The sequence below is a fragment of the Furipterus horrens genome, unplaced genomic scaffold, assembly GCF_987537825.1.
Source record: "Furipterus horrens unplaced genomic scaffold, mFurHor1.1.pri manual_scaffold_3, whole genome shotgun sequence".
Classification (NCBI taxonomy): domain Eukaryota; kingdom Metazoa; phylum Chordata; class Mammalia; order Chiroptera; family Furipteridae; genus Furipterus; species Furipterus horrens.
Window position 1 is genome coordinate 32,561,162 of NW_028327173.1, and position 23,296 is coordinate 32,584,457.

At 54.2% G+C, this 23,296-nt stretch overlaps 1 protein-coding gene across 1 annotated transcript in view; it reads right to left on the reverse strand.

Annotated features, from left to right (window-relative positions):
* Positions 1–2,625: 2,625 nt before the first annotated feature.
* The window catches only part of TRABD2B (TraB domain containing 2B), a 210,239-nt gene continuing 189,568 nt past the window's right edge, over positions 2,626–23,296 (reverse strand). The window contains exons 5-7 of the mRNA XM_090271616.1: positions 16,542–16,632; positions 13,143–13,412; positions 2,626–3,102 (exon numbers count right to left, since the gene is read on the reverse strand). Coding sequence (XP_090127742.1) covers positions 2,874–3,102; positions 13,143–13,412; positions 16,542–16,632 — 590 coding nt within the window. The 3' untranslated portion in view covers positions 2,626–2,873. The remainder of the gene's footprint in view (positions 3,103–13,142; positions 13,413–16,541; positions 16,633–23,296) is intronic.

The following is a 23,296-nucleotide window of genomic DNA, read 5'->3' on the forward strand; positions in this document are numbered from 1 at the left end:
AGGCTAAGCACATAGAATGTGCTGGAACACATGTCAGCAGTGATGGAAAGATTGTTTCCAAGTGTGTGAGTGGCTGTTGATGGAATGGGGCTCTCCAGCTCAGGATGAGAAAATTCATGTGCCCCAGCCATTCAGGTTCCTGTAACTGTGCTTCAGGTCTTCTGGGACATAAGCAGCAAGGTCAGTTCTTTTCAAACCCTGGCCAGTGGGTGGTCCTCAGAGATCAGTGAACTTAGGCTGCAGATGCCTGACCCACGTTGGCTCTGGCTGTCCCGTCGGCACATGTCCGCCTCATCAGTTAGCTCATCCATCTTTCTTTAGACACTTGAGTGCTTATTTCAGGGAGAGTTTGGAATCCAGCAGTCTGCCCAGAAGAGGAGCCTGGGGAAGACTAGGGCAGAATCTGCCTGGTCAGGGGATGGTCAGGGGATGGCACGGGATAACCTCTAAGTTCCTTCTAGGAATCCAGGGCTGTGCTGCTTGTCCATCTCGATGCACAGTTCCTCTAGGTCAGGAGAGGTGGCTAGATGCGGCCCCAACACAGAGACTGGCACTGTGTGTGCTTGATAATCACACACTGCATTCATTTATCACTTTGGCCCTGTGCCTGGCACAGATCTGGGCATGCAGTCAGGTGCCTGGACTGTTTACCCAAATGCTTCATCTTTAATTAACCTCAAGTTCCATCTCAATACATTGCATGCCACACTCTGCCCCGAACAGAGGGAAGTCTGGCCTATGTGTTTCTAATTCTTTTACACTTATCTCATCCAAATAGCGCTCTGCACGATGTGTTTGATGTCCCCCAGGCCTTCTGAGCCTGCTGTATAAGTCAGCTCAGCCCCTTCCCTCTCAGAAGTAGGAAGTCACGCTTCTGCCAAGGATAAACCCTGGCTGGGGTCAAGTTCAGTTTACAGCATGGTGCCCATGGGGCTGGCTGGACCCTCTGAAGTCGAGCTCAGGGCCCCTGCCAGGTCTCAAGCTCAAACACGTCCATCTGGGGCTGAGCAGAAAAGAATTCAGCTGCCTGCCAAGATGCCAGTGAGACCTCTGGCCATCCAATGAGCTGCCCTGAATTCTACCACCTCTGAAGGAAGACAGCTGCCTCGCTGGGCACGACGGTTGTGGGTTAATCAGTCACTACCAGGCCTGCTGGGGAAACAAACCCATGGTGCAGTGACGCTGGAGAGCACTGGTCTGGGAGTCGGCAGACATCCAGCTGTGCAGCCTTGGGGAAATTCTGCTCCCCCTGGGCCTTATTATTACTCTTACAGGTATTATTATCTGTCAAATGAGGGTTTCTTTCTGCTCTTGGGTTCCAGGATCCTCTAACTGATGAGCCGCTAGCCCAGGGAGGGTTCAGGGCTGGAAGGCAGGCAGCCACATGGGGTCCTCCGCCTTCTCGGCCACCACCTTGGAGAGAGGTGAGCTAGGTCAGTCTCTCTGGCGGCCTTCCTGCCTCCCCAGGTTTCCCACGGCTGTCCCTTGCTCCCTAACCTCTGATTTGGCAGAAAAGCCCCTCAGTGGCTCCAGGATAAGTTGGGCACGGAACACATGGCACACACCAAGAGCCCATTGGCGAGAGTGACCAGCATGAGCAACGGTGGCCAAACAGTGTCTTATGTTGGAGTAAGAAGCTTGTGCTGGCCCACTGGGGTGAGGCCCGCCTCCCTGGGAGCGTCCCTGTTTAGAGAGAACATGGCAGAAAATGATACAGGAGACAAGCATCGCTTTAGAATCACATTGATCTGGGGCATGTCCTGGCTGGGTGACCTGGAGCAAGTCCCTTTGCCTCTTTAGGGGACTCAGTTTCCTCATCTGTGACATGGGGATAATTGCATCTTACAGAACTGGTGTGAAGATCAGAGATAAAGTGAGTGTGCAAAGTGCCTGCTACACTGCAGGCTCTGGACAAATGGTGGCTCTTATTATGATTATCACATGTGAATCCTGGAGCCCCTGTCCTTACACTGCCCTCCTGTGCCCACTCCTGTCCTTCCACCCAGCTCATTCCATTTGGCCATGACTTTAGTAACATCTCCTGTAACCTGAGCTGGATTAATGCTGTCAGAACAGAGAAGCCTAGATTCACATCTTGGGTCTCCCACTTGCTGTGTGACCTTGGGCAACCACCTTCCTCTCTTTGGGTCTCAGTTTAACCACCAGTCACACGGGGCTGGGAAAACACCTCCCTCAGCACCAACATCCCTCCTCCACCCCTGTGCTTTAGAAAAAACACTTACCAAGAACTCTGGAGGCCTGTTCACAGACACCCAGGGGTTTCAAAATAGCAGCATTCTCTTTCCGAAAGTATCTTCCCAGCCCTAGGATGCATCCAGGGGAGGGAAGGACTGTCAGCGTTCACATCTCTGACTCCCAAATCCAGCTTCACAAAAGCTAAGCCTGTCTGCCTGCCCCTCCCTCAGAAGTCCCCATGGCAGGAGAAGCCAAACCCAGACCCCGGAGGCTTCCGCTGATCCAGGGGGAAGCCAGCTCAAACCCATGGTCCGCTGAGGTCCCAGATGTCCTGACAACCTGGGTTCACCTCCTGGGTTGGTGGTGTAGGGGCTACTTAAGGGGTTATTAACATAGGCCACATAAAAATAGTTTTATCAGTGGAATAAATACATTTTTCTTTTTTAATATGGACACATATTTTACAAAAGAACCCCATAGCACTATGGGAAATTAAGATCCTTCTACAAAAAAGAAGATGTAACTCGGGTACAATAAAGCTCTAGTGTTCTAACGGATCCCGTCTGGACTGCCCGCCGGTGAGGAGTCAGGCCCCTGGAGGTGGTGGCTGGGGCGGCGGGGTGTGGCCACAGACCCTCTTGCGGTTTCTCTGGCTTCTCTGCATGGGACAGTCGAGGTCAGGAGGGCCCAAGGGAGTGCAGCAGGCAGGAGGCTGCCATGCTGGCAGCGATGGCAACAGTGGCGGGGAGAAGGCCCAGGGCCAGCTGCAGTCGGGCAGCTGCTGTGCTGCTGGCGGAGCTGGGCGCTTCCTGCTGCTGGAGCTGGTTGGAGAGCTGGGAAGGGGGCCTGGCGGTCCCGGAGCTGTGCGTGGGCTGCAGGGGAAGCAGCGGTGGCGAGGCCGTGGTGCTGAGAGGAGAAAACACATGAACTCTGAGTGACCGCTCAGTAGCTCCATGCTGGGCTGTGCCCTTGGGGGTGAGATCTCACTTTATCGGATCTATTTTTCTCCCCTCATAGAATGGAGGAGAAAACAAGGAGCTCAGGAGGGGAAAGGAAGCAGCCCAGAGCCACACAGGAGACCGCTGAGCTCTTGAGGCCTCACTCACCCTCCTATGCCAAGCTTTGCGGCTAGGCACTGGGTCCCAGGCAGAAAAAATTCAGGTGTTATGGAGGGAGCCATCTGGGGTCACAGTGGGGACATCAGCCTTCACACCTATGCACACAGGTGCCATGGCCCTTCTACGTCCCTCTCCTCCCCTGTCTGAGATAAACCAAAAACAAAACACACAACCCCTCCCCATCCCCTTATCCCAGCTACCATTTATTGAGAGCATCTCTAGTTGTCTAAATAAACCTTCACCGTGGCTCACCCCCTTCACCAGATGAGGAAAATGAGGCGCAGAGAGGCTACATAATGACTGGGTGACAGAGGAAGTGAGGCAGCACCTCCATGGAGCAGGACGCCTGGCATCAGCATAGCCACAGGGAGTTTCAGTGAAAGGTGCGGTCCCTCATGAACTTATAAAAACAGGATCCAGTGCTGGAGGTCATGGTGAAGGATCTTGGCTCAGGAAAGTGTATGTGAAAGAGGGAGGGAGGGAAAGACAGAGGGACAGAAAGAAAAGGAGATCGAGCACAGAAGGAATTGACAGGCCAAGGCCAGCACCTGGTGCCACCAGGAGGTGAAGGGCAGGGTGGTGACCTGGCAGGATGTAGGATCAGGTCACCAGCTCAGGTCCTAGAAAGAGCTAGGGAATTATGAGCAAAGACGGGGACAGGGACTGGAGAAGGGAGGGGACAATGACAGAGACTTAACCAAGGCCATAGGGGGAGAAGGCTCCGGGATAGAGGAAAGGACTGGGCCCTAGAAATGATGGGCACACTTGTCCTGTGAAGCCCAGGGCTGAGGATTCAACAAGCCCCACACACCAGAGGGGCAGGAGGGGAGGGGAAACCGAGGGGCAGAGGGCACACAGAGGGGACCGAATCCAGTGCGGGGCCAGGAAGTCCTCCCTGCAGAGGTGACTCTGCAGTTACCTGTGAAGGCAGCAAGTCAAGCTTGCAGATGGCTGAGGGGGCTCCCAGAGGGACAGAGAAGAACTTGCAGAGCAGGGCCTGCACCAGCTCTGCGGGAAGCTCAGCCTGCAGTAACCTCTGCTCCTTATGACAACACCATGAGGCAGGTGCCGCTGTTCTTCCCATTTTACTTATGAAGAAACCAGCACACAAAGGGGTTAATGAACTTGCTCCAGGACACAGGGCAGGGGGCACACAGTAGCTGCTGTGTGGGTTGGAAGCTTGCCCCTCTCTGGTGTCTGCACTGTGGGAAGCCTCCTCCAAATGGGACACTGCTCAGCTTTTCCAGGGCTTACCCTCCCTCCCAGATGGACTGCTCAGTTCCAGGGTCTTCTGGGAGACCCCCACCCCAAGTTTGCATGTGCTGGGTATAAGGTCCCGACTGTTAGCTGTAATCACTTGGATGAGATCTGTCATCTTTGCGCCTCAGTCCAGCTCCAGCACCATGTGGCTGGATGCCTCTGACACAGCTTGGTTCAGCCTCAGCCTGGGGGTGGGGGGTGGGGGAGCCTGGGCTCACCAAGCACAGTCCTGCCTCTGGACGGGCCGGGACCTCTGGTCTGGGAGTAGGGTCCAATGCTTGCTCAAAGCAAAGTCCTCACTCCCTGCCTGGTGCCTCCCTCTCTACTCCGCTACTGGTCATGCTCTCTCTGACCACAGGATCCTGCTGAGTCCTTGCATGAGATTCTTCTCAATCTGGAGTCTGTGCTCCTCTGTCTTTAGAAATTCCCAGAGGACCATCAGGAGAGGAGGGCGCAAACTCTTGTCATGCACAGAGGACAGAGGGAACCTGTTCCTGGATAGGATGTGTTTGGAACGGGAGGGAATGGGGAAGACCAGGTGGTTCTGAATGTCCCTTATGACCCACAAAGTCTGGCCTGTTGTGCCTCCCGTCCTACGCTTCAGGCCACCGAAGAGCTGCTGTGGTCTGGTCCCAGCCAACCTCCCCTTTCCTGGCTCTCCCAGTGCACACCAACCCTCTCTAGTCACAACTAATGTCCTGTGGCCAGTCTCTGACTCCCCTCTGAATGCTGACTCGATGTCCCCTTGCCTACAGGCCTCTTCATCTTACATCCCCTAGTGCCATCTGGGAGAGTCCAAACTCCCACAAAAACTTGTATATTCTCACATTATGTCACAGGCACCTACTTGGGCAAACAAGGTTTGAATGATGCCAGGCACATGGTGCTCCATGGGGTTGGCTATTTGTATCATCATTATTAACACATTTTCATGTGTCTCTCCCACTAATACACCCTCCATTCATGGAGCACTTCTTACATGCTGGCAGGCACTGTGCTTGATGCTAGGCATGTGCCAGCTATTCTTCCCATTTCTAAGATGAGGAAACTGAGTCTGAAGGAGGTTACGAGCCAAATGTGTCCTGGGCAGTCCGGCTCCCCAGCTTGACTGGGCCTGGGTGCCGACCTCACTGTATGGATGAGCAAGTGCTTGATGGAAAACCCAGGGGTGAAGCGTGCTGCTTCCTGCTGAGACCTTGAAAACCCTCGCCCAGCAGCATCACTACCGCAGCCCCTTCCCTCCTGTCCTTTTCTAATAAAAAGACCCCCATCCCTGTGCAACACAGAAGGCCATAAAAGTTCCTCCCAGCTGCTGCTGCATCCTTTCAGCCTGAGCAGCAGGAAGGCTGGGAGGTCTGGCCTCAGAAGAGCCCAGGGTGCCACATGCAGTGCCCAGAGCGGGGGCCCAGGATGGCTGCAGCCAGCCCCATAGGCCATCAGAAAGAAGAGCAAGTAGGAGTTACAGAAAACTGTGTCTCACAAGGCGCTCGAAAGCATTTGCTTTTACACTTGGAAAACCAAAGATGCAACCCCCACCACCCCCCTCGGAGCCTGAGTGGGTTTATTGCTTGGAAGAAGTCCCAGGGCAAAGGCGGGGAGGCGGCAGGCGGGGGCAGAAAGCCCCTCCAAATGTCCCACCTCCCTAGCTTACAAAGCTTAGTTCCCCAGTCCAGATCCCCCCACAGCCCTCCCCACCCCGACCCATGCTGGGAAAAATGTCTCATGGCAAAGTGGCCTCAAAGCCAAACCAAACACTCTGAGTGTTCCCAGGCTCTGCAGACGGCTGGCACCAAGGGGCCTAGTCTGCTCTGAGCCGACAGGGCCTCCTGAGTGGGGAAGGACCCCTCTGCCCGAGGCAGAGGCAGACCCCATTCTAGCTGCCCTGTGTTCCTATTTGCTGTGTGACTTTGGGCAAGTCTTGTCCTCTTGGCCTCAGTTTCCCCATGTGTACAATGAAGGAGCAGGAATGACCCATGGACTTTAAAATGTTTTCTAGCAGCAGAAGCCAGAAGTGAGATCTTAGGCAGGAGCACAAAGCATAAAGCACAGAAAAACAGGGCTGGCGCTTGAGACAGTGTCACATGTCTGTCCCCTGAGGCCCCTCTGCAGGGCTTCCTGGAGCTGGGGGCCAATCTGGGCCCAACAGGGCTTCCAAGAGCCATATAGGGTAGGTTCTGGGAGTCTCGGAGTTGTGGCTTTCCTGCCAGTACAATGGGCTGCTGCGCTGTGCCCTTGGTGACAGCTGAGCGAGCTCTGAGGAGACAAAGGGGAGATGGAGCCTGGGACAGCGGGGCCTGGGGGCAGGTGGCCCTGCTGCCTGGGGGTGCAGTTCTTAAGGTGAGACCTCACTGTGGCTCCAGCCGGGGCCTCAGCTTCTCTGGGTCAAGTACGCCAGGTGCAGGCAGAGATCTAAAGTGACAATAAAACTTCTAGAAGAAAACATAGGCAGTAAATTCTATGACATTTCTCTTAGTATTTTTTTTTTCCTGTTATATCTCCTAGGGCAAGGGAAACAAAAGAGTAAACAAATGGGACTACATCAAACTAAAATGTTTTTCATAGCAAATGAAAACATCAACAAAATGAAAAGACAACCCACAGAATGGGAGAAAATATTCACCCATGATACATCTGGTAAGGGGTAACATCCAAAATTTATAAGGAACTCATACAACTTGATACCAAAAACAAACAAACAACCCTAAAAAATAATCCAATTTAAAAAGGTGGGGAGGATCTGAATAGCCACTTTTCCAAAGAGGACATCCAGCCCTGGCTGGTGTGGCTCAGTGGATTGAGTGCCAGCCTGTGAACCAAAGGGTCAAGGTTTGATTCCCAGTCAGGGCACCTGCCTGGGTTGTGGGCCAGGTCCCCAGTTGGGGGCATGAAAGAGGCAACCACAAATTGATGTTTTTCTCCTTCTTTTTCTCTCTCCTTTCCTTTCTCTCTAAAAATAAATAAGTAAAGTCTTAAAAAAAAGAGGACATACAGATAGATGGTCAAGAGACATATGAAAAGGTGCTCAATGTCACTAATTATCAGAGAGATGCAAATTAAAACCACAAGGAGACATCATCTCACACCTGTCAGAATGGCCATCATTAATACATCTACAAACAAGAAGTGCTGGCGAGGATGTGGAGAAAAGTGAACTCTTATACACTGTTGGTAGGGATGCAGACTGGTGTAGCCACTATGGAGAACAGTATGGAGTTTTCTCAAAAAATTAAAAATAGAACTACCGTATGACCTAGCAATTCTAATTCTGGGTAAACATTCAAAGAAATTGAAAACGCTAGTTCTAAAGGATAGGCGCACCCTTATGTTCATTGCAGTGCTATTTACAATAGACAAGATATGGAAGCAGCGCAAGTGGACAGAGAAGAGGTGGTGCATATATACAATGGAATATTCCCTGGCCATAAACAGAATGAAGTCTTACAATCATCAGCATTGATGAACCTAAATGGTACGATGCTAAGTGAAATAAGTCAGACAGAGAAAGACAAATACCATATGATTTCACTTACATGTGAATCTCAAGAACAAAGTAAACAAACAAACAAAACAGAAACAGACTCATAGGTACAGAGAACAGACCCACACACACCCCTGTGGACTCGGAGAACAAGAGCGCTGGCATGGCCTTCAAAGACCAGTCAAGGCCCTAACTGCACAAAAGGAGAAACTGAGGGTCGCCAGATGGGAGATGGGTAGATGGGTGGGCTGGATAAAAAAGGTGAAGGGTTTAAGAAGTACAAATTGGTAGTTACAGAATAGTCACAGGGATGTGAAGTACAGCATTAGGGATACAGTCAGTAATATTGTAATGACTATGTATGGTGCCAGGTGGGTACTGGGATTATCAAGGGATCACTTTGTACATTATATGATTGTCTAACCACTATGCTATACACCTGGAACTAATATAAAATAATATTAAATGTCAACTGTAACTAAAAAATTAAAAAAATAAAGTGATGGGTTTGCCTGAAGCTCAGTGTCCTGGTATCTAAGATTCAGGGTAGGCTCCAGGCCTTTGACCGCATGATTGGAAAGTCCTTCACCCTCCCTTCAGCCTCCAGGACCACCTCTGACCCCCAGGGCCTGACCTCCAGCCCTCACCGACTAAATTCCTTTGCAGGCACAGGCAGATGGAGTGTGGCTTCAGGGCTCTTTTAGTTGCAACATAATGGGGAGTTGTCACTGCTCAGCTGTGACCTGAGACTTCCTACTCTGGTCCCCACCAGCACTTAACAGAGGGCTGGGTGTCCGGTATGTGGCCAATGTCTCCTGTTCAGTGGGGTAGGGGGTATATTTTGCAGTGCCTATTTACTCATTTAGGGCCCGTGAGCAGCTTCGGCTGTGTGTGTGTGGGGGGGGGGGGGAGCATTTTAGACCATCTGAGAGTCAAAGGCTCAGTCTGTCTACCAACACTGGGGACAACTGTTACTGAGCGTCAGTGGCCTACCACTCTACAAGGGCCATCTCATCTACCCCCTAAGCCTCAAAGCAAGTACAAGAGGCAGGGATTTGAAGCCCGTTCCGCCTGACTTCGTCTGTGCTTTCATTCACTGAGGGATCCTGCTTTCCATTTCTTATGGGGACATCTTCTACCTCTAATCAGATGGGGTCCTAGCCTCCTGCAGAGATGCTGACCACCCTGGACCAGGGAGAGGACCTGGCTGTGCTAGGAGAAACAGAAGCTGGAGAACTTTAGGGCAGGAAGGCCGGCCGGCAGGAGGGGTGTGAAGCCTGCCGCAGAGCCCACCCTGGACCCTCGGGGCTGGAACCCTAAGGGTCCCCTGGTCTTCAGTTCAAACTTCAGGGGAAACTGAGGCCCAGAAGGCAATGATCCCTTGTATATGTGTGTCCTGCACCCCCTGCCCCTGCATAGTGGCCCCCACAAGGCTCTGCATCCATTGCACACTGATGACCCCTCTGTGCCTGGCTTCAGGCCATGCCCAGTTCTTCCCTGCAGCTGTCCCATCATAACCGTCCTTCCAGCCCTGGTGGCCCAGCACTATATTCTCTTGTTTATCCAACCCCAACCTTCCACTCCACCATACACACACACACACACCCCCCTTGTGGACTCCAAGAACAAGAGAGTTGGCACGACCTTCAAGGACCAGTCAAGGCCCTAACTGCACAAAAGGAGAAACTGAGGGTCACCGCAGGTCTAGCCTCACGGGGGTGGTGCCCTGCCCTGCTGCCCCCTCCTGGCTGTCAGACGTGCAGCCATCCGCGGACACAGGCTCAGCCCTTTCCATGGGCCCCCATAAATCATCCTGCCACGGGCTGTTGCTTCTCTAAACTTCCTCCTGTGTGTTTACATCTCGGGTAATGAGGGGCGAGGCGAGGCCAGCTTGCTCCAGGTGGTGTCCTGCCAGGCGCTTGCAGCCCCCACCCCGGCTCTCTCCTTCCTTCTCTCATGCAGTGACTCCCGGAAGTCCAACGCAGGGGCTCCCAACCTAGAGACACAAGGGAGGGACTGCTGTCCCTGTGACTGTGCCAGGACAGGACCCCCACGTGTGGCTGCGGGAGAGCAGGAGAGGGGAGAGCAGCGGAAGCTGTGGGGGAAGGGAGACCTCAGCTGGGCAAGATGGGGAGACGCTTGCCAGGCGACAGTAGCAGGGCCATTTGCGTGGTGGTTAAACAGCTGTGACCCTTCGCATGAGACAGACCTGTGTGTGGGTTCTGACTTCACACCTGACTTGCTGTGTGGTCTTGGGCAAGTTATCTGACCTTGCTGTGACTCAGTTTCCTTGTTTGTCAAATAAGGGCTCCTGATAGGACTGGGGGACATGGTGGATGTAAGTGTCTGGCACAGAGAAAAAGCTCAACCAGTGTCCACTGGCATCCACCCCAGCAGAGAGAGGCAGGTACAAAGGTGGGGAGGAGGGTTGGGCATGACCTGCTGAGAGGGAGCCCAAAGCCTGGCAAGGACAGGGCTCTCAGGACCCCTTGGGAGGAGGTGCAGTGAGTAAGGCAGGGAAGAAGGTGACAGGCACTGCATCTGGGCAGAGCTGCAGGAAGTTAACCTGGTGGTGGTGGGAGCTACAAAGAATCTGAAGACCTGTTAGGACCCTGTGGCAGGATACCAGCTGGAAGATGAGCTGGGGCGGGGATGCAGAGGAGGGGATGCAGGCGAGGAGATGGTTTCAGTGAGATTTCGGGGAAGTAAGGAAACTCTGAACGGAATTCTTTGGCAGCCGTCCGTCTCGAGAGACGATGGTGTAGCTTCTTAAGAGTCTATCTGCACCGCCGAGAATGGTTGTGCAGTCCGACTCGGGAGTGACACGGTTTCTGTCTCCTCCCGTGTTGAATCGACATCTTGCGATGACGCTGAAGCTACAGAGCCTGGGCAGGGTGATATGGAGGGTCTGCTGTTAATTCCATGAACGGAATTAACGCTCCAAGAAAAATGGTTTGGTTAGCTGGGCTGCAAATGGGCCCAAGAGTCTCCCCAGAAGGCTCTCCTCTGTCCCGTCTTGGAGAATTGGAAACGTGGGAACCTGAAGAGGATGGAGTGAGACCCAGGAGCGAAAGAAGCTGTGCCTTGCACTTGGGCCTCTCAGGGAGCCCAGGGTCTGCTTCCCTATGAAGGTAAGAAGCACCGGGGACTGACTTTCAACAAATAGGCTGCCTGTTGGTGGAAACTTCCTTCTCCAACCCAACCAGATGGGAGAAAGTTATCCAACCATAATTTACCTATTGGGATTGAGAAAGACTCCCTCTTGCCAAAGAAAAGCTGTTTTCTTCTCCTGAAACCAGGCTCTGTATTTCAGAGCTACGTGTTGTGAAAAGGAAACTGTTTTGCAGTCATTTGCCCAAATTTACCTTTCAGACATGGTTAGGTGCTGGGGGTCTATTGCTGGAGCTGACAGCCCAGCCTCCTGTCACCCTGGGGGCTGGACCCATCCCTGGCCAGGTCGCCTGGTCACCAGGTAGGTTGATCAGGACTGAGTGACCCGCTTGACTGAAGCACTTTATGGGCTGCCACCGCCTCCTGGCAGCCTGTGGCCCTCCCTAGGGCTGAAGGAAGAGGCTCAGTGACTCTGTGCCCTTGCTCCAGGTTTGAAGAGGACGGCCCATGCTGGGCATGTGAGCCGAACATGTTGCAGCCAGTGCTGCTGCAGGAGTGCCTCTGCCTGGGGCAGGCTGGGCTGGCAAGGGTTCAGCAGAAGTACATTACCCAGAAACCCAAGTCTTGCGCTGTCAGCCAGCACACAGCCAAAGGAGCAATGGACTTGACTCGTATTTGCTGGAAGTCTCTTTCAGATCATGTACACCCTGCACTTTAAGAGAGTGGACTGGACTATGTCACTCTTTTGTCGATGACTCAGAGACCTGGCTGTAGAAGGATCATGCCTGGATAGTGCAGGCAGCAGCTCCTGATTTCTGTGTGACCCTGGACAAGCATCGCCCCCCCTCCCCCTGGCCCCAGGCCTTGGTTCAACATCTATAAATGCAGAGCTGGGTCTCCCTTCATTTTCTAAAGCTGCTCAGAAGAATCTCCAGTGTGCATTCAACACATGGCAACCCAGGCCCCTGCAGGTGCTGCCTCAGGAGGTCTGTGGTGGGGCCTGGAAACTTGTTCAACAACTGCCCAGGGTGATTTTTTCTGAGGATGCTGAAGAAATCCTGGATGGTGATCTGTAGGGTCCAGATGGAGACTCCGAGTCTCCTGGGCCCACTGCTGGGCACAAAGTCCAGGCTGGGCTCCCACAGTGAGAAGGTCTCTGCCCTTCACTGACAGTCTCTCCCTGGGACATCCTGGGGGCTCCAGTGATGCTGCTCACTAAATATGAAGATTCTCACCCCAAAGCAGAATTTAGGGAGACTGCTCTGTACTGAGCCTGTGGGCAGAGGTTGGAGGATAGCATCCTGGTTACAGCAGGAGCTTTGGTGACAGGCAGGCTGAGGGGTGGTGCAGGGTGGGAGGAGGGGCACACAGGCAGAGGACAGGGAAGTATCAATACATTAGGGTGATTTCTGCACCTGCTCATTTTCAACAAGGTTTATCACGAATTCCCCATCCCCTGCTGAGACTGAGCCCGCAGCATTGGGGCACCGGGTGTCCTCTGTCATCTCTCTCTTGCACAGGGGGATCCCCTCTGCAGTCTCTCTGCCAGGGTGTCAGCCATTCGGAGCTTCCAGGCACAGGGAGCTCACAGCCTTTTGATATAACCAGCCTGTTCCATTTTCTCCTGGCTCAAACAGAGCCTGCTTTGACAGCAGGTGCATCCCAGGAAATTAAGGGCAAAGCCAACTTTTGTCCACTGCACTTGAAGGAAGCTTCTAGTCCCTCATTTTGAAAAGGAGAAAATTATACTTGCTCTCATTTTGAGAATAAAAGCAAAAGGTCAGATGCACGTGTGCTCTATGAACCCTGAAAGATGAACAGAACAAGCCACCCTGAGGTGTCTGCTGGGGCACTCACCTGCTATGATTCCTCAGAGCAGGGCTTGCAGATGCAGGAGTGTGCCCAGCTCTGGGGGTCCCGAGGGCGGCTGCCTGGGGGAGACACCCAGCTCCCAGCAGACCTGTCCCTCCCCAGCTCACCTGTCCTCGATGCGGACCCAGAGGTCGTTGAACTGCCGTGGCCGCTGGTGTTTATTCTGCCTCTTGTGCCACTTCTTCTGCCGTCCAAACTCCTCCAGCTGGCTGAGGCTGTTGGGGAGCAGGAGGTGTGGGGACAGGGCTGGGTCCTCCTCCTCGGGTGGGGCGGTCGGGGTCACTGAGGGCACTGCAGGCACAACGGCTGCTGGGGTCACTGGGGCTGGGCTCACCGAGGTCGCCTCAGAGGAAGGTGCCGGGCTCCTGGCAGCAGGGCTGGAAAGGGCAACATGTTGCGGTGTGTCATTCATGAGTGACAAGGGGTACAGTGGAGAAAGCCGTGGCAAGAGAAGATTCCAGGGCACCCCTGCTGGGCCTGGTGAGGACAACCCATGGAAACCGTTGTCTGGTGCTGAGAGACAGAGCTTTGGCTTCTTTCATTTATTGATTCAATAAATATTGAGCATCTACCTTGCACCAGGCACTTTTCTAGCAACTGGGTAGAAGCAGTCACCCAAACAAAGTCCTGTCCTCTCAGAGCTCACAATGTGAAGCAGAAAATGGGGAGTAAGACATACAGGATGTCAGATGGGATGACTGCTGGGGAGTGAAGCAGACAGCGAGGGGGCTGGGGTGCTGGGCAGGGAAAGTGATCTGGTCGCTGCGCTGCTGCAGGTGACATGTGAGAGCTCAGACTAATAGGAGGTGATGGGGTGAGCCATGGGCGGGCCTCTGGCTCTGGGTCTCGTTCATTCAACCAGCTCTGGCTGAGGGACTTTGGCTGAGTTACCCCACTTTGCTGTGCCTCAGTCTCCTGCTCTGGAAAATGGGGATATGACAGCCTCTGTCTCAGAAGGGAATCATCAGGATTAGGTAGCTTGACACAGGAAAAGCACTTAGAACAGTGCCTGGCAAAGAGTGAGCCACTGAACCATGTTAGTGATTCATATTTTGAGTTAAATATCAACATTGTTGCTGCTGTCCTTCAGCCAACTACCCATTCGTGCATTTAACACACATTCACTGGGCACCTTTTTGGGGAGGCAGGACAGTGTTAGGCAGTGTTGGAGGTCGTTAGACATGGGTCACATCCTGGCTCTCTGACTCACAGGCCGTGTGACTAAGGGCAGGGGACACACTTGTCTCAAGCAGCAGGCAGCTGTAAAACGGGAGCAGCAATGCCACTTCCTTCATGAGGATGGACGAGGTGTCTGGCACATAAGAAGCCTGCCTAGTAACAGGCATTAAAGTGTCCATTGGGGTGGGGGTGGGGAGAGTGTATGTGTGTGTGTGTATAATTCACATTCCATACAGAGGTGCACCCAGACACCCCTTAGACTGGGAGCATTCTCTGCTCTTCTCCCTTTTAACCTCTCCTCTCTGAGGCCCAAATGGAATTCCTTTTGGGGTCATCCATCCCTGGGAGAAGGCTGGCCACAGTTTTAGGAACTGCAAAGGAGAGGTGGCACCCAAGGCAGCCAGCAGCCTGTCCTCCTACCCCACTCCCACATGCTTGATGGGTGAGGGGCCTCTCTCTCCTTGAAGGAGAGAAGGCCATCAGCTCAGCCTATCAACCCCCACCCCCACAGCAACGCCAGATTCCCAGGGTCCAGGAGATGCCGCAGATGCTGGGGAGATAATTCAAAACAGGCAGACAAAACGATGGATCCAGGAAGCACCTGTGGCCGATGATGTCTTTTATTGTTGGGGCCTCCTCGGCATCCCCAGCCCTTCACCCGCCCACAGGATTTCAGCCTGCACTTGGAGACTCAGGCTGAGAGCCTGTGGAGCAGGGTCTAGGAATGGGGGAGATGTGAGGGGACCCTCCTCCAATGCCTGGACTCTAGATTAATAGGAGCCGAGGCTGCGTCTCCAGCCTGCCTCCCCTCCCACCCCCGCCCCTTCCCTGACCTGGACAGATACAATGAGCTTCAAGGTGAAGGTCCGTGCGCTTTGTGGAGAGCTTGAGGAATGCTTTGTCCCCAGGGCTATCTTGTCCCTTACCCCTCAAACACATGCCTGCCCAGGCCTAGTAGCATCTGATTTGTATTGGACTAAATGTTCTGGAAGAGCAGTCTTGTTGGGTTGGTTCAGAAGATGAGAAGAGGAAGGAGTCCAGAGTGAGAAAGTTTGTAAGTTCCTCTAGAAGTGCCATGGAGGCTGGAGGCACAATGACCCCGAGCAGGAGACCAGAGGCTCAATGCCCTGGGTAGCACAGGCCTCCTCTCTGCAGAGTGCAGAGCAGGTCTCAGCCGTTTCTGAGCACTCCCACCCTTGGGCCCAGCCTGACCCCCAGAAGGGCACAGGGAGTGGTGAGGAGCTTAGGCAGGCCCTAGACTGCCATGCATACCAGCTGTGCATCCTTCCGCAGGTGACTTTGCCTCTCTGGGCCTCAGGTTTCTCAGTTTTACGATGAGGATGCTCGTAGTTCCTACCACACATGATTGTCATGAGGATGCAATGAGTTAAAAGTATGTAGAGCCTGGTACACGTGAGATATTAACAAATATGAACTATGATTATTCAAGCTTCTTTTAGACTCTGGGTCTTGTAACATCAGGGACAGGGGCTCAAATCACACAATGGGCGCCCTTGTGGGCTGGTGAGGAAGGTTCTTCCGTAAGGGTTGGATGGAGCAAGGGCTGCTTGAGACCCCTGAGTCTGAGGATCCTGACTGACCCCTGGAGCTGCCCAGAATGCAGACCTCCGCTGTCCCAGGCCCGGTGCTGGCACTGTGGGACACACGTGGACCCAGCTGACCCCTGCCTTTGGGCAGCTCCAGAGTTGGGGGAACGCCCACAGGAAGGGAGGGTGGCCATTATATGGCTCTCTGAGTGGAATGGGGTGCTCTAGCAGGAGAGTCGAGGCAGGTGGACATGACCAAGTGGCAGCAGTGGGGAAAGTGTGGTCAGAGGAAGGTGAGGACTAGATGTGGGTGGGGCTGGGACACCGGAAAGAGGCTAGGCCATTGCTCATCCTGACCATGGCCCCACCTCAGTTCAGGGCTCCAGCATCCCCTGAATCCTCTAGGCAGCCACGCAGGAGTCTTACGGAGGCCTTCCACTCCACTCGAACACCACTCTCCACATCCTGAACATCTCTCAAAACTTAAGTCTCCTCCCATGTCCACTCCCACTGCCAGGCCCACCACCACCTGTGCTGCCTGCCAGGGCTGTGCTTCAGCCTCCTTCCCAGTCTCCCCATCTGCAGACCAGCTTCTCTCTGTTGGGTGCCAGGTCAAGGCTGGTCCCCACGGGGTCCCATCTCACCAGAGGCTTCTTCACAGACCTGAACGGGAAGGCAAGATGCAGCCCAGCCACGTGGCCCGTGGGTGGTCAGGTGCAGCTGGTGAACCGGGAGCAGCAGGCTGGCCAGTCCCACCCCTCAGATATCCCAGCTGCTCACCTGTGGATGGTCTGCCCTGCGGGCGTGTGCTCCACCTCCAGCCCTGCCTGCCGAAGGACATCAATGACTGTGTTGTTTCCCAGAAAGTGACCTGGAACACAAGAGACAGAGTGGGCTCAGCCATACGCCAGGACCCCAGCAGCTGGGGACAGCCTCAGGCCAGTGACCGACCCCAGTGCGGAGGCCCCAGACTCCCTGAGGGGCAGAACGGTAAGTGGAGAAGATGTCCTGGCATCACCCTGCCTGGGTCCAAATCCTGGCTTCGCTCTCACTCCTTGTACGTTCCTGTGCCTCAGTTCCTCACTCTATAAAGTGGAAATGATTGCAGTAGTGACCCCCATAGTGGCTGTGCGGACCACAGGAACAGCAGCTGGCACGTAGTGAAGGCTCAGTGTTTTCTGTGGCCTTGCTGTGCCTCATACCATGAAGCTGACCCCAGCCCCTGGCTGTCCAGGTAGGGTCAGCCTTCAGCGTCCATGAGTGGGGGGTACATTTATGATGCGATTGCTCTGCAGGGGACACTGAGAATATAGGTATAAATCCTGTGACGCGCAGCCCCAGGTAAGAGCAGAAATGACCCCTCTTCGGCGGGATGCAGGACTGAGGTCTGAGAGCACAGCAAAGGCTCCCAGTTAGGAAGGTTAGAAAGGATCCTCGGGAGGCCAAGTGACTGTGGAGACCATAGATGGGAGTCAGCACCCTGTCGAGCCTCTCCTCCTCCCTGGGCCTCAGTCTCCCCACCCAGTCAGGGTGGGCAGAGTGGCGGTGGCCTCTGGTGTGCTCCCCACCCATGGACCTGCCTCGTGGCCCACTCCCACGGGCAGCTCCCTCCTGCTCACCATTCATCCCAGAACCTGGGGAAATCCCTGCCCGGTAACTGTAATTGCCTGTGACGGGTGGTGACAGGTGGGAAGCGGAAGGTCAGCCTGTTGACAGCCCCAGGGAGGTCTGAGCACACAGAGTAGATAGGCTGTGGGGGAGTGGAGAGGCTTCCGCACAGAAGAAGCCAGGCTGGGGACGCATGGTGCCTGGGGCAGAGGGTGAAGCTCCTTGCCCTTCCCCGGCCAGCCCTCTGCCCCATGGCTGGTTTCGCCACTCCCCTGCAAGTCCTCCACCCAGCAGTCTCTCCTGCCAGCCTAGCACAGTCCCTGAAACCCACCTCTGGATCACTGCATAAGATCGCTGGGCTGAGAATGGGAGATGGGTTTCGGTCTCCTGGACCCACCACCTTCACTGTGAGACCTGGGGCAAACCCATGATGCTGGAATGCCCCGTTTCTCTCTGCGTACGAGGGAGTGGGCTGCATGATACCTATAGGCTCTCCTAGCTCTCAGATTCCGTGGGGGAAGGCTTGTTTGATTGCAGAGACCTTTATGAAAATGTGTTCTCCCTCCCTCCCCTTTCCCTCCCTTTCTCCACCTATCTATCTGATAAGCACAGAGTGAGTGTATACCTAGTGCTGGACAGTGGTGAACAGGTAGGGGCCTGTTCCAGGCACCCACAGGCTTGAGAATCAGGCTTTTCTGACCCAGGCACCAAAACCATGCTGAAGGAAGCACACAGGAAGCATCTAGTCCAACCTGGAATCAGGGCAGACTTCCTGAAGGAGGCATTGCTAGCTAGGTGAGGATGGGAGTGGGGTGACACCAAGGGGAAGATGTTCCAGGTAGGGGGAACAGCATGTACAAAGACTAGGAGGTAAGTGAGGTACTTCTGGGAAGCCAGCTGCAGAAGACACACAGAAAATGCAGGTATGACAGACTCTCCCAGGCTCCTGCCCTGACCCAGTGCTGTTGAAGACAGAAGACCCAGGTTTCTGACAAGGCTGTGTAATCCTGAGCAAGTGGCTTCTCTGCCCTAGACTGTTTTCTCATGTGTCACATAGGCATGCCTCCCTTCGGCCCACAACTCGGGCAGCTATAAAGCTCTAATGAAGCAAGAGGAGTGAATGTCCTTTGGAAAAGCCCAGCATGCATTCCTGATGATGGGCTAAGCAGGCCCCTGGCTGAGGCCATAGAGTCATCCCCCTTCTTGCTTGCTCCCGAGCATGACTGGGCTGGAAGAAGGACTGGGCGTGGCAGCCTCCAGTGCACAGGATGCAGAAACTCCTTGCCAGCAGCTCTTGGAACCCAGTCCTGGCAGCAAAGCCAATTCTTTTCCTGCCTCCATGGAGACCTGCTTAAAGATGAGGGCTTCTAGGCCCAACAGTGGTCCGCCCAGAGGATTTCAAGAGCCGCCAGGGACAACAGCTGGCCTTGGGCTGCACAGGAGCAGCAGTGACTATTTTCTGAAAGCATCGTGGCTGCTCCAAAAGGAGCATTCCTGGGGCTGGCGAAGTGGGGGTTTGGAGGGGCCAGGCCTTGGCCGGATCCTGAGCATTCCCTGGCAATGTTTCTGTGTCTGGTCGGTGCCCTGTCCACTCCCTCCACCTCAGTGGTTCAGGCCCTCATTGTGCAGCTTAAGACCCTAAATGGGTCCCTAAATGGGAAGACATTAGATACTTTGAGAAGTTGGAAGCAATCAGGAAAGATGATTTCAAGTTGCCATCCCTCCTCTAAGCCACACTCACTTTCACCAGGACAGGCAGGAGAGTGTCCCTCCTGTCTCTCCCCTGCACGAAGCTGCACCCTAAACAGCTCCAGGAGGCAACCTTCCCATGTACGCCGTGTCCTGGGACTGCACCATGCAAGCTGTTCACTCCTGAGCCCATGTTCCTGTCACCCTCAGCCCTGCCACCCTCTGTTGATATCATGGGGCCACATGACACTGTCCTGTCCTGGTTTATCCTCCTGTCCTTGTCCCTGTCCATCCTTCTTGGTAGGGCCCTCTTTCTCCTGCCTAAGAGATGTGGGGACCCCTGGGAATCCTGTCCACGGTCCTCTTTCTTCTCACTCTCCTCACAGTCTATGGGCAAATCAACCACCCTATGGCTTCAGTTACCACACAATGCTGATGCCTCTGGAACTGCAGCCTGAGCCCGGATCCGTTTGTCTGATGGCCTATTGGACATCTGCATCTAACATCCCCCAGTGCCTACAACATGCAACTCAGCCTCCCCTCCTAGGATGTGTCTCAACTGCGCTCTGCTTTCCAGGTCAGATGGGCCCTGACTCTTTTCTCCCTCCTCATCCTCGTCCATTCATTCAACCATCAGAATCCCCCTGATTTTACCTCCTAACCACGCTTGACTCTGGCCCAGGTCATCATCACCTTCTGTTGAAATCATCCTCCTCACTGAGGCTAGAATGACCTCCCCATACCCCGGAGCAGCCTCTGTCAGTGTATGTTCCCAACAAGCTGCTTGACGGGACACTGTGAGCTTCCCAAGGTCAGGAAATACGACTGATTCATCTCTGACCCAGGGCTGAGCCAGGTCTGGCTTTCAGTGGTGGCTTCATGATCGTTGAATGAATGAGTGACAAAACCTGCTACTCCATATCCTTTCCATGATCTCATCCAACCCCCCGAGACCTGAGCTCATGATTCCGCCCCTTGGAGCCCTGACCAGCCCTTTGGCATTGCTCATGCGCATTCCACCAATCCCAAGAGCTTGGCTCTTAGACCTGCCTCTGAGTCAGGGCCCAGTGCATATTGTCCCCAGGGGCTGGCAGACAGGGCCTAGGCTTGCCTCCAAGATCAGAAATCCTGAAACCGGCACCACACCCATCCTGGAACCTGCAGGAAGGTGTGGAAAGTTTCCAAAGGGGCCCCCAGTGTTGGGGTTTAGCCTGTGTGGCTTGCCCAGGCTCCCATGGTCTCCTGGACACCGCTCAGCAGCTCCTTCCAGCACTGACAGCTGCGCTCTGGCCAGCTCTCTGCAGGAAGGCACGTTCCGCTTCATCTGCCGAGGCCACGTGGATGAGGAAAGGAGGGAAGAGAGGGAGGACAGTGGGGGATGGGGCACACAGAGGCACAGAGACAGAGTCAGGGAGACACACAGAGAGGCAGGAAGAGGGGAGAGGTATCACAGGGAGACAGGGAACTCAGGACACCAGGAGACAGAGAGGGGCAAGACAGTGGCAAGGAGGAGAGAGGCGCCCAGACACAGAAAATGAGACATACAAAAAGCCACAGGGACAATGGGAGGGAGAGAAAGAAAAGGAGAGTCACCGCAACAAAGAAAGAGAGGGATAGGGCTATGAGGTACAAAGAGACAGAGACAGAGGTCAGGAGAGAAAGGGTCAAAGAGGGGAGAGGAGAAAGAAAACCCTAAAATGGAAATAAGAGGCCTGGTAGAGGAGAGACTAATCCACTGAGGACGTCAGGGATGGTTTCCTGGAGGAAGGGCCCATGTAGCGAGGACCCCCAGGATGGGCGGGATTTAGACAGAGATGCAAGGAGCAAGATCATAGGTCTTGAGAATGGTGGGGCTTGTATGGTGTTGCCTCTCCTGACCTGCAAGCCACAGTGCCACTTAAAGGACACTCATATACAAACAGGAAAGGTGTCTTGCTCTGAGCGAGCACAGCGCCACCATGTTTTAGTGCAGAAAAAAGGGTTCCTCTTCTTCCAAGCCCAAGCAGGCCTGTGCCAGGGCACGGGGCTCCATGAACAGAGCATGAAGGTTGGTGATAGCCTGACAGCCCCAAATTACCCTTCGACATGGAAAGGCAGGGTGGGACAGAGAGAAGAATCCTATCCTGGGGTTAGGACAGAAAGCCTGGCTCAATGACCCCTTGACTGTGTGACCTTGCGCAGCTTCCTTGCCTGCTGTTCCTCAGTTTCCCCATTTGGTCCAGAGGTCCTCTCACCTCTATGATTTCATCACCCGATGACCTGAACACAACTCCTACTTAATGAGCCTCCTGGAGACACGAGGCTTTTCCAACATTCTTTTATTTCATCCTTACAGCAGCCTTCGAGGTCCCCGTTTATGAGGGAACTGGAGCCCAATGAGGGGACGGGTCTTGCCCAGGTCACACAGCTGGTGAAAGGCAAAGAGATGTCCTCACTCATCGCACATTCCTGCACACCCACTCTGAGGTAGTGGTGGCTGAAAGGGATCCTGAGTTCATGTTTTGGGGGCAGGAAATTGTCAGAAACACGTGTACCTTCCAAGGTTCACCAGATCGGAGGGAAAGCGTGTGAGTGCTCAGCAAGAACAACCCGCCAATTAACAGGGTAATTTCAAGGCAGTGTTGGGGGACTGGGTGGAAGGGAGGGGGGAGGACCAGATGTTCCCACAAAAGCTCCAAAGTAACACGGGCTCCCCTCGGCCAGCACACATGTTTTCTCTCCCGTGAGTCCACTGGGTTTCCAGTTTTCTCCTCCTGGAAGAGGGATCCCAAGCCCATATTTATGTTCCGTCTGAAATTAATGCAAGGGAAACTTTCAAATGCTAATCTAGCTGCCAGGAGCAGCAGCCGGATATCAAGCGACAGCGGTGTTTGTTTTCGTGAGGAAGTGTGACAGGAGGGCTGAACGGAGGGACCAAGGGAAGGACGGGCCACTAGGGGCTCTGAGGGGGTCTCTCAACTCGCTGCGCTTCCTTGCTCCTTCTCTGTGGGCCAGCCCAGGGCAGGGTGGGGATTGGACCGAGAGGACGCCTCCTGCACCCAGTCTTGTGCCAGGACCTGAGATGCATGTCCCCAGCTCAGAGGAGCTCACAGGGCGGACAGGAGACAGGCAGCATGAGCCATGCAGTGAAGGAGGGACTCCAGGGGCTACTTGGCTGAAAGGGAAGGGGCGGGGCGCAGACTAGGGGCTTAGTGAGGAGCCTCAGGTGAGTCAAAGGAAGGGAAGAAGGAAAGGCCTTCGTGACACAGGGTATTGCACATGTGTGGGCACACAAGAAAAAGGACGTGGTGTGTGCTGGCCACGAACAGTGGTTCTGGGTTGTTGAAATAGAAAGTGAAAGGCGAGGTGGGTGATGGCAAGGGTTGGGGCAGGAGGTATGAGTGGCGGTGTTCTGAATTGAGCAGGATAAGACTAGGGGGCAGGTTTCAGCTGGGCCCTAAGAACACTCTCCCAGGCAACTGTCCAGCTCAGTAACAGAGTGAATGCCCATCTCTGGAGGTGAGCAAGCAGAGGGTCAATGAGTGCTTGTCAGGCCTGTGCAAGGGGGATTCAGACACCCTACAGGGAGCTGGGCCTGGCTGGGCAGAACCCAGTTCTGTCCCCTTTACTGTCTGCTCCTCTCTGGTGGCTACTAGAATTCAGGATGTCAGAAATGAAAGGGCCATGAGACTTCAGCTGGTCAGCTCAGCTCTGCCCATAATGATGCAAAGATGGATATGAATACTGAGACAAGCAACACTGCCTACCATTTTCCCAGCACTTAGATTGTACCAAATGCTCTGATTCATTTTCTCACTTGACCTCACAACAGTCCCGCTGGGGGCTGCAGAACTGGCCCAGTGTCACTTAGAAAGGGCAGAGCTGGGGTTTGCCTAAGCTCCCCCCCCACCCCCCCAAAGAGTGTGTCCATTCAAAGGGCACTTCTTGGAGGCAGCTGCCGAGGCCGGGGCTCCCTGGGCACAGGGCAGGCTCCCCCTCAGGGCTGGAGCTGCTTCTAGGCCTCTGACACCTGACAGTTGCCCAGGTTGGGGGTTCCCTTCAGGACCTCTCCTAATTGTGTACTTCCTCTTGAAAGTATGCCCCCTCCGAGCTTACCCTGTAAGACAGGGCCCCTTGTTTCTCTAAAATATTTGAGCCTTTCATTTCCTTTGGACCAGAGCCTCTTTCAATCAGCATTTGGTTTAGAGATGAGGATATGCCCTGGGGGTTTGACTAGCGTACGCCCTGAGGGCTGGAGC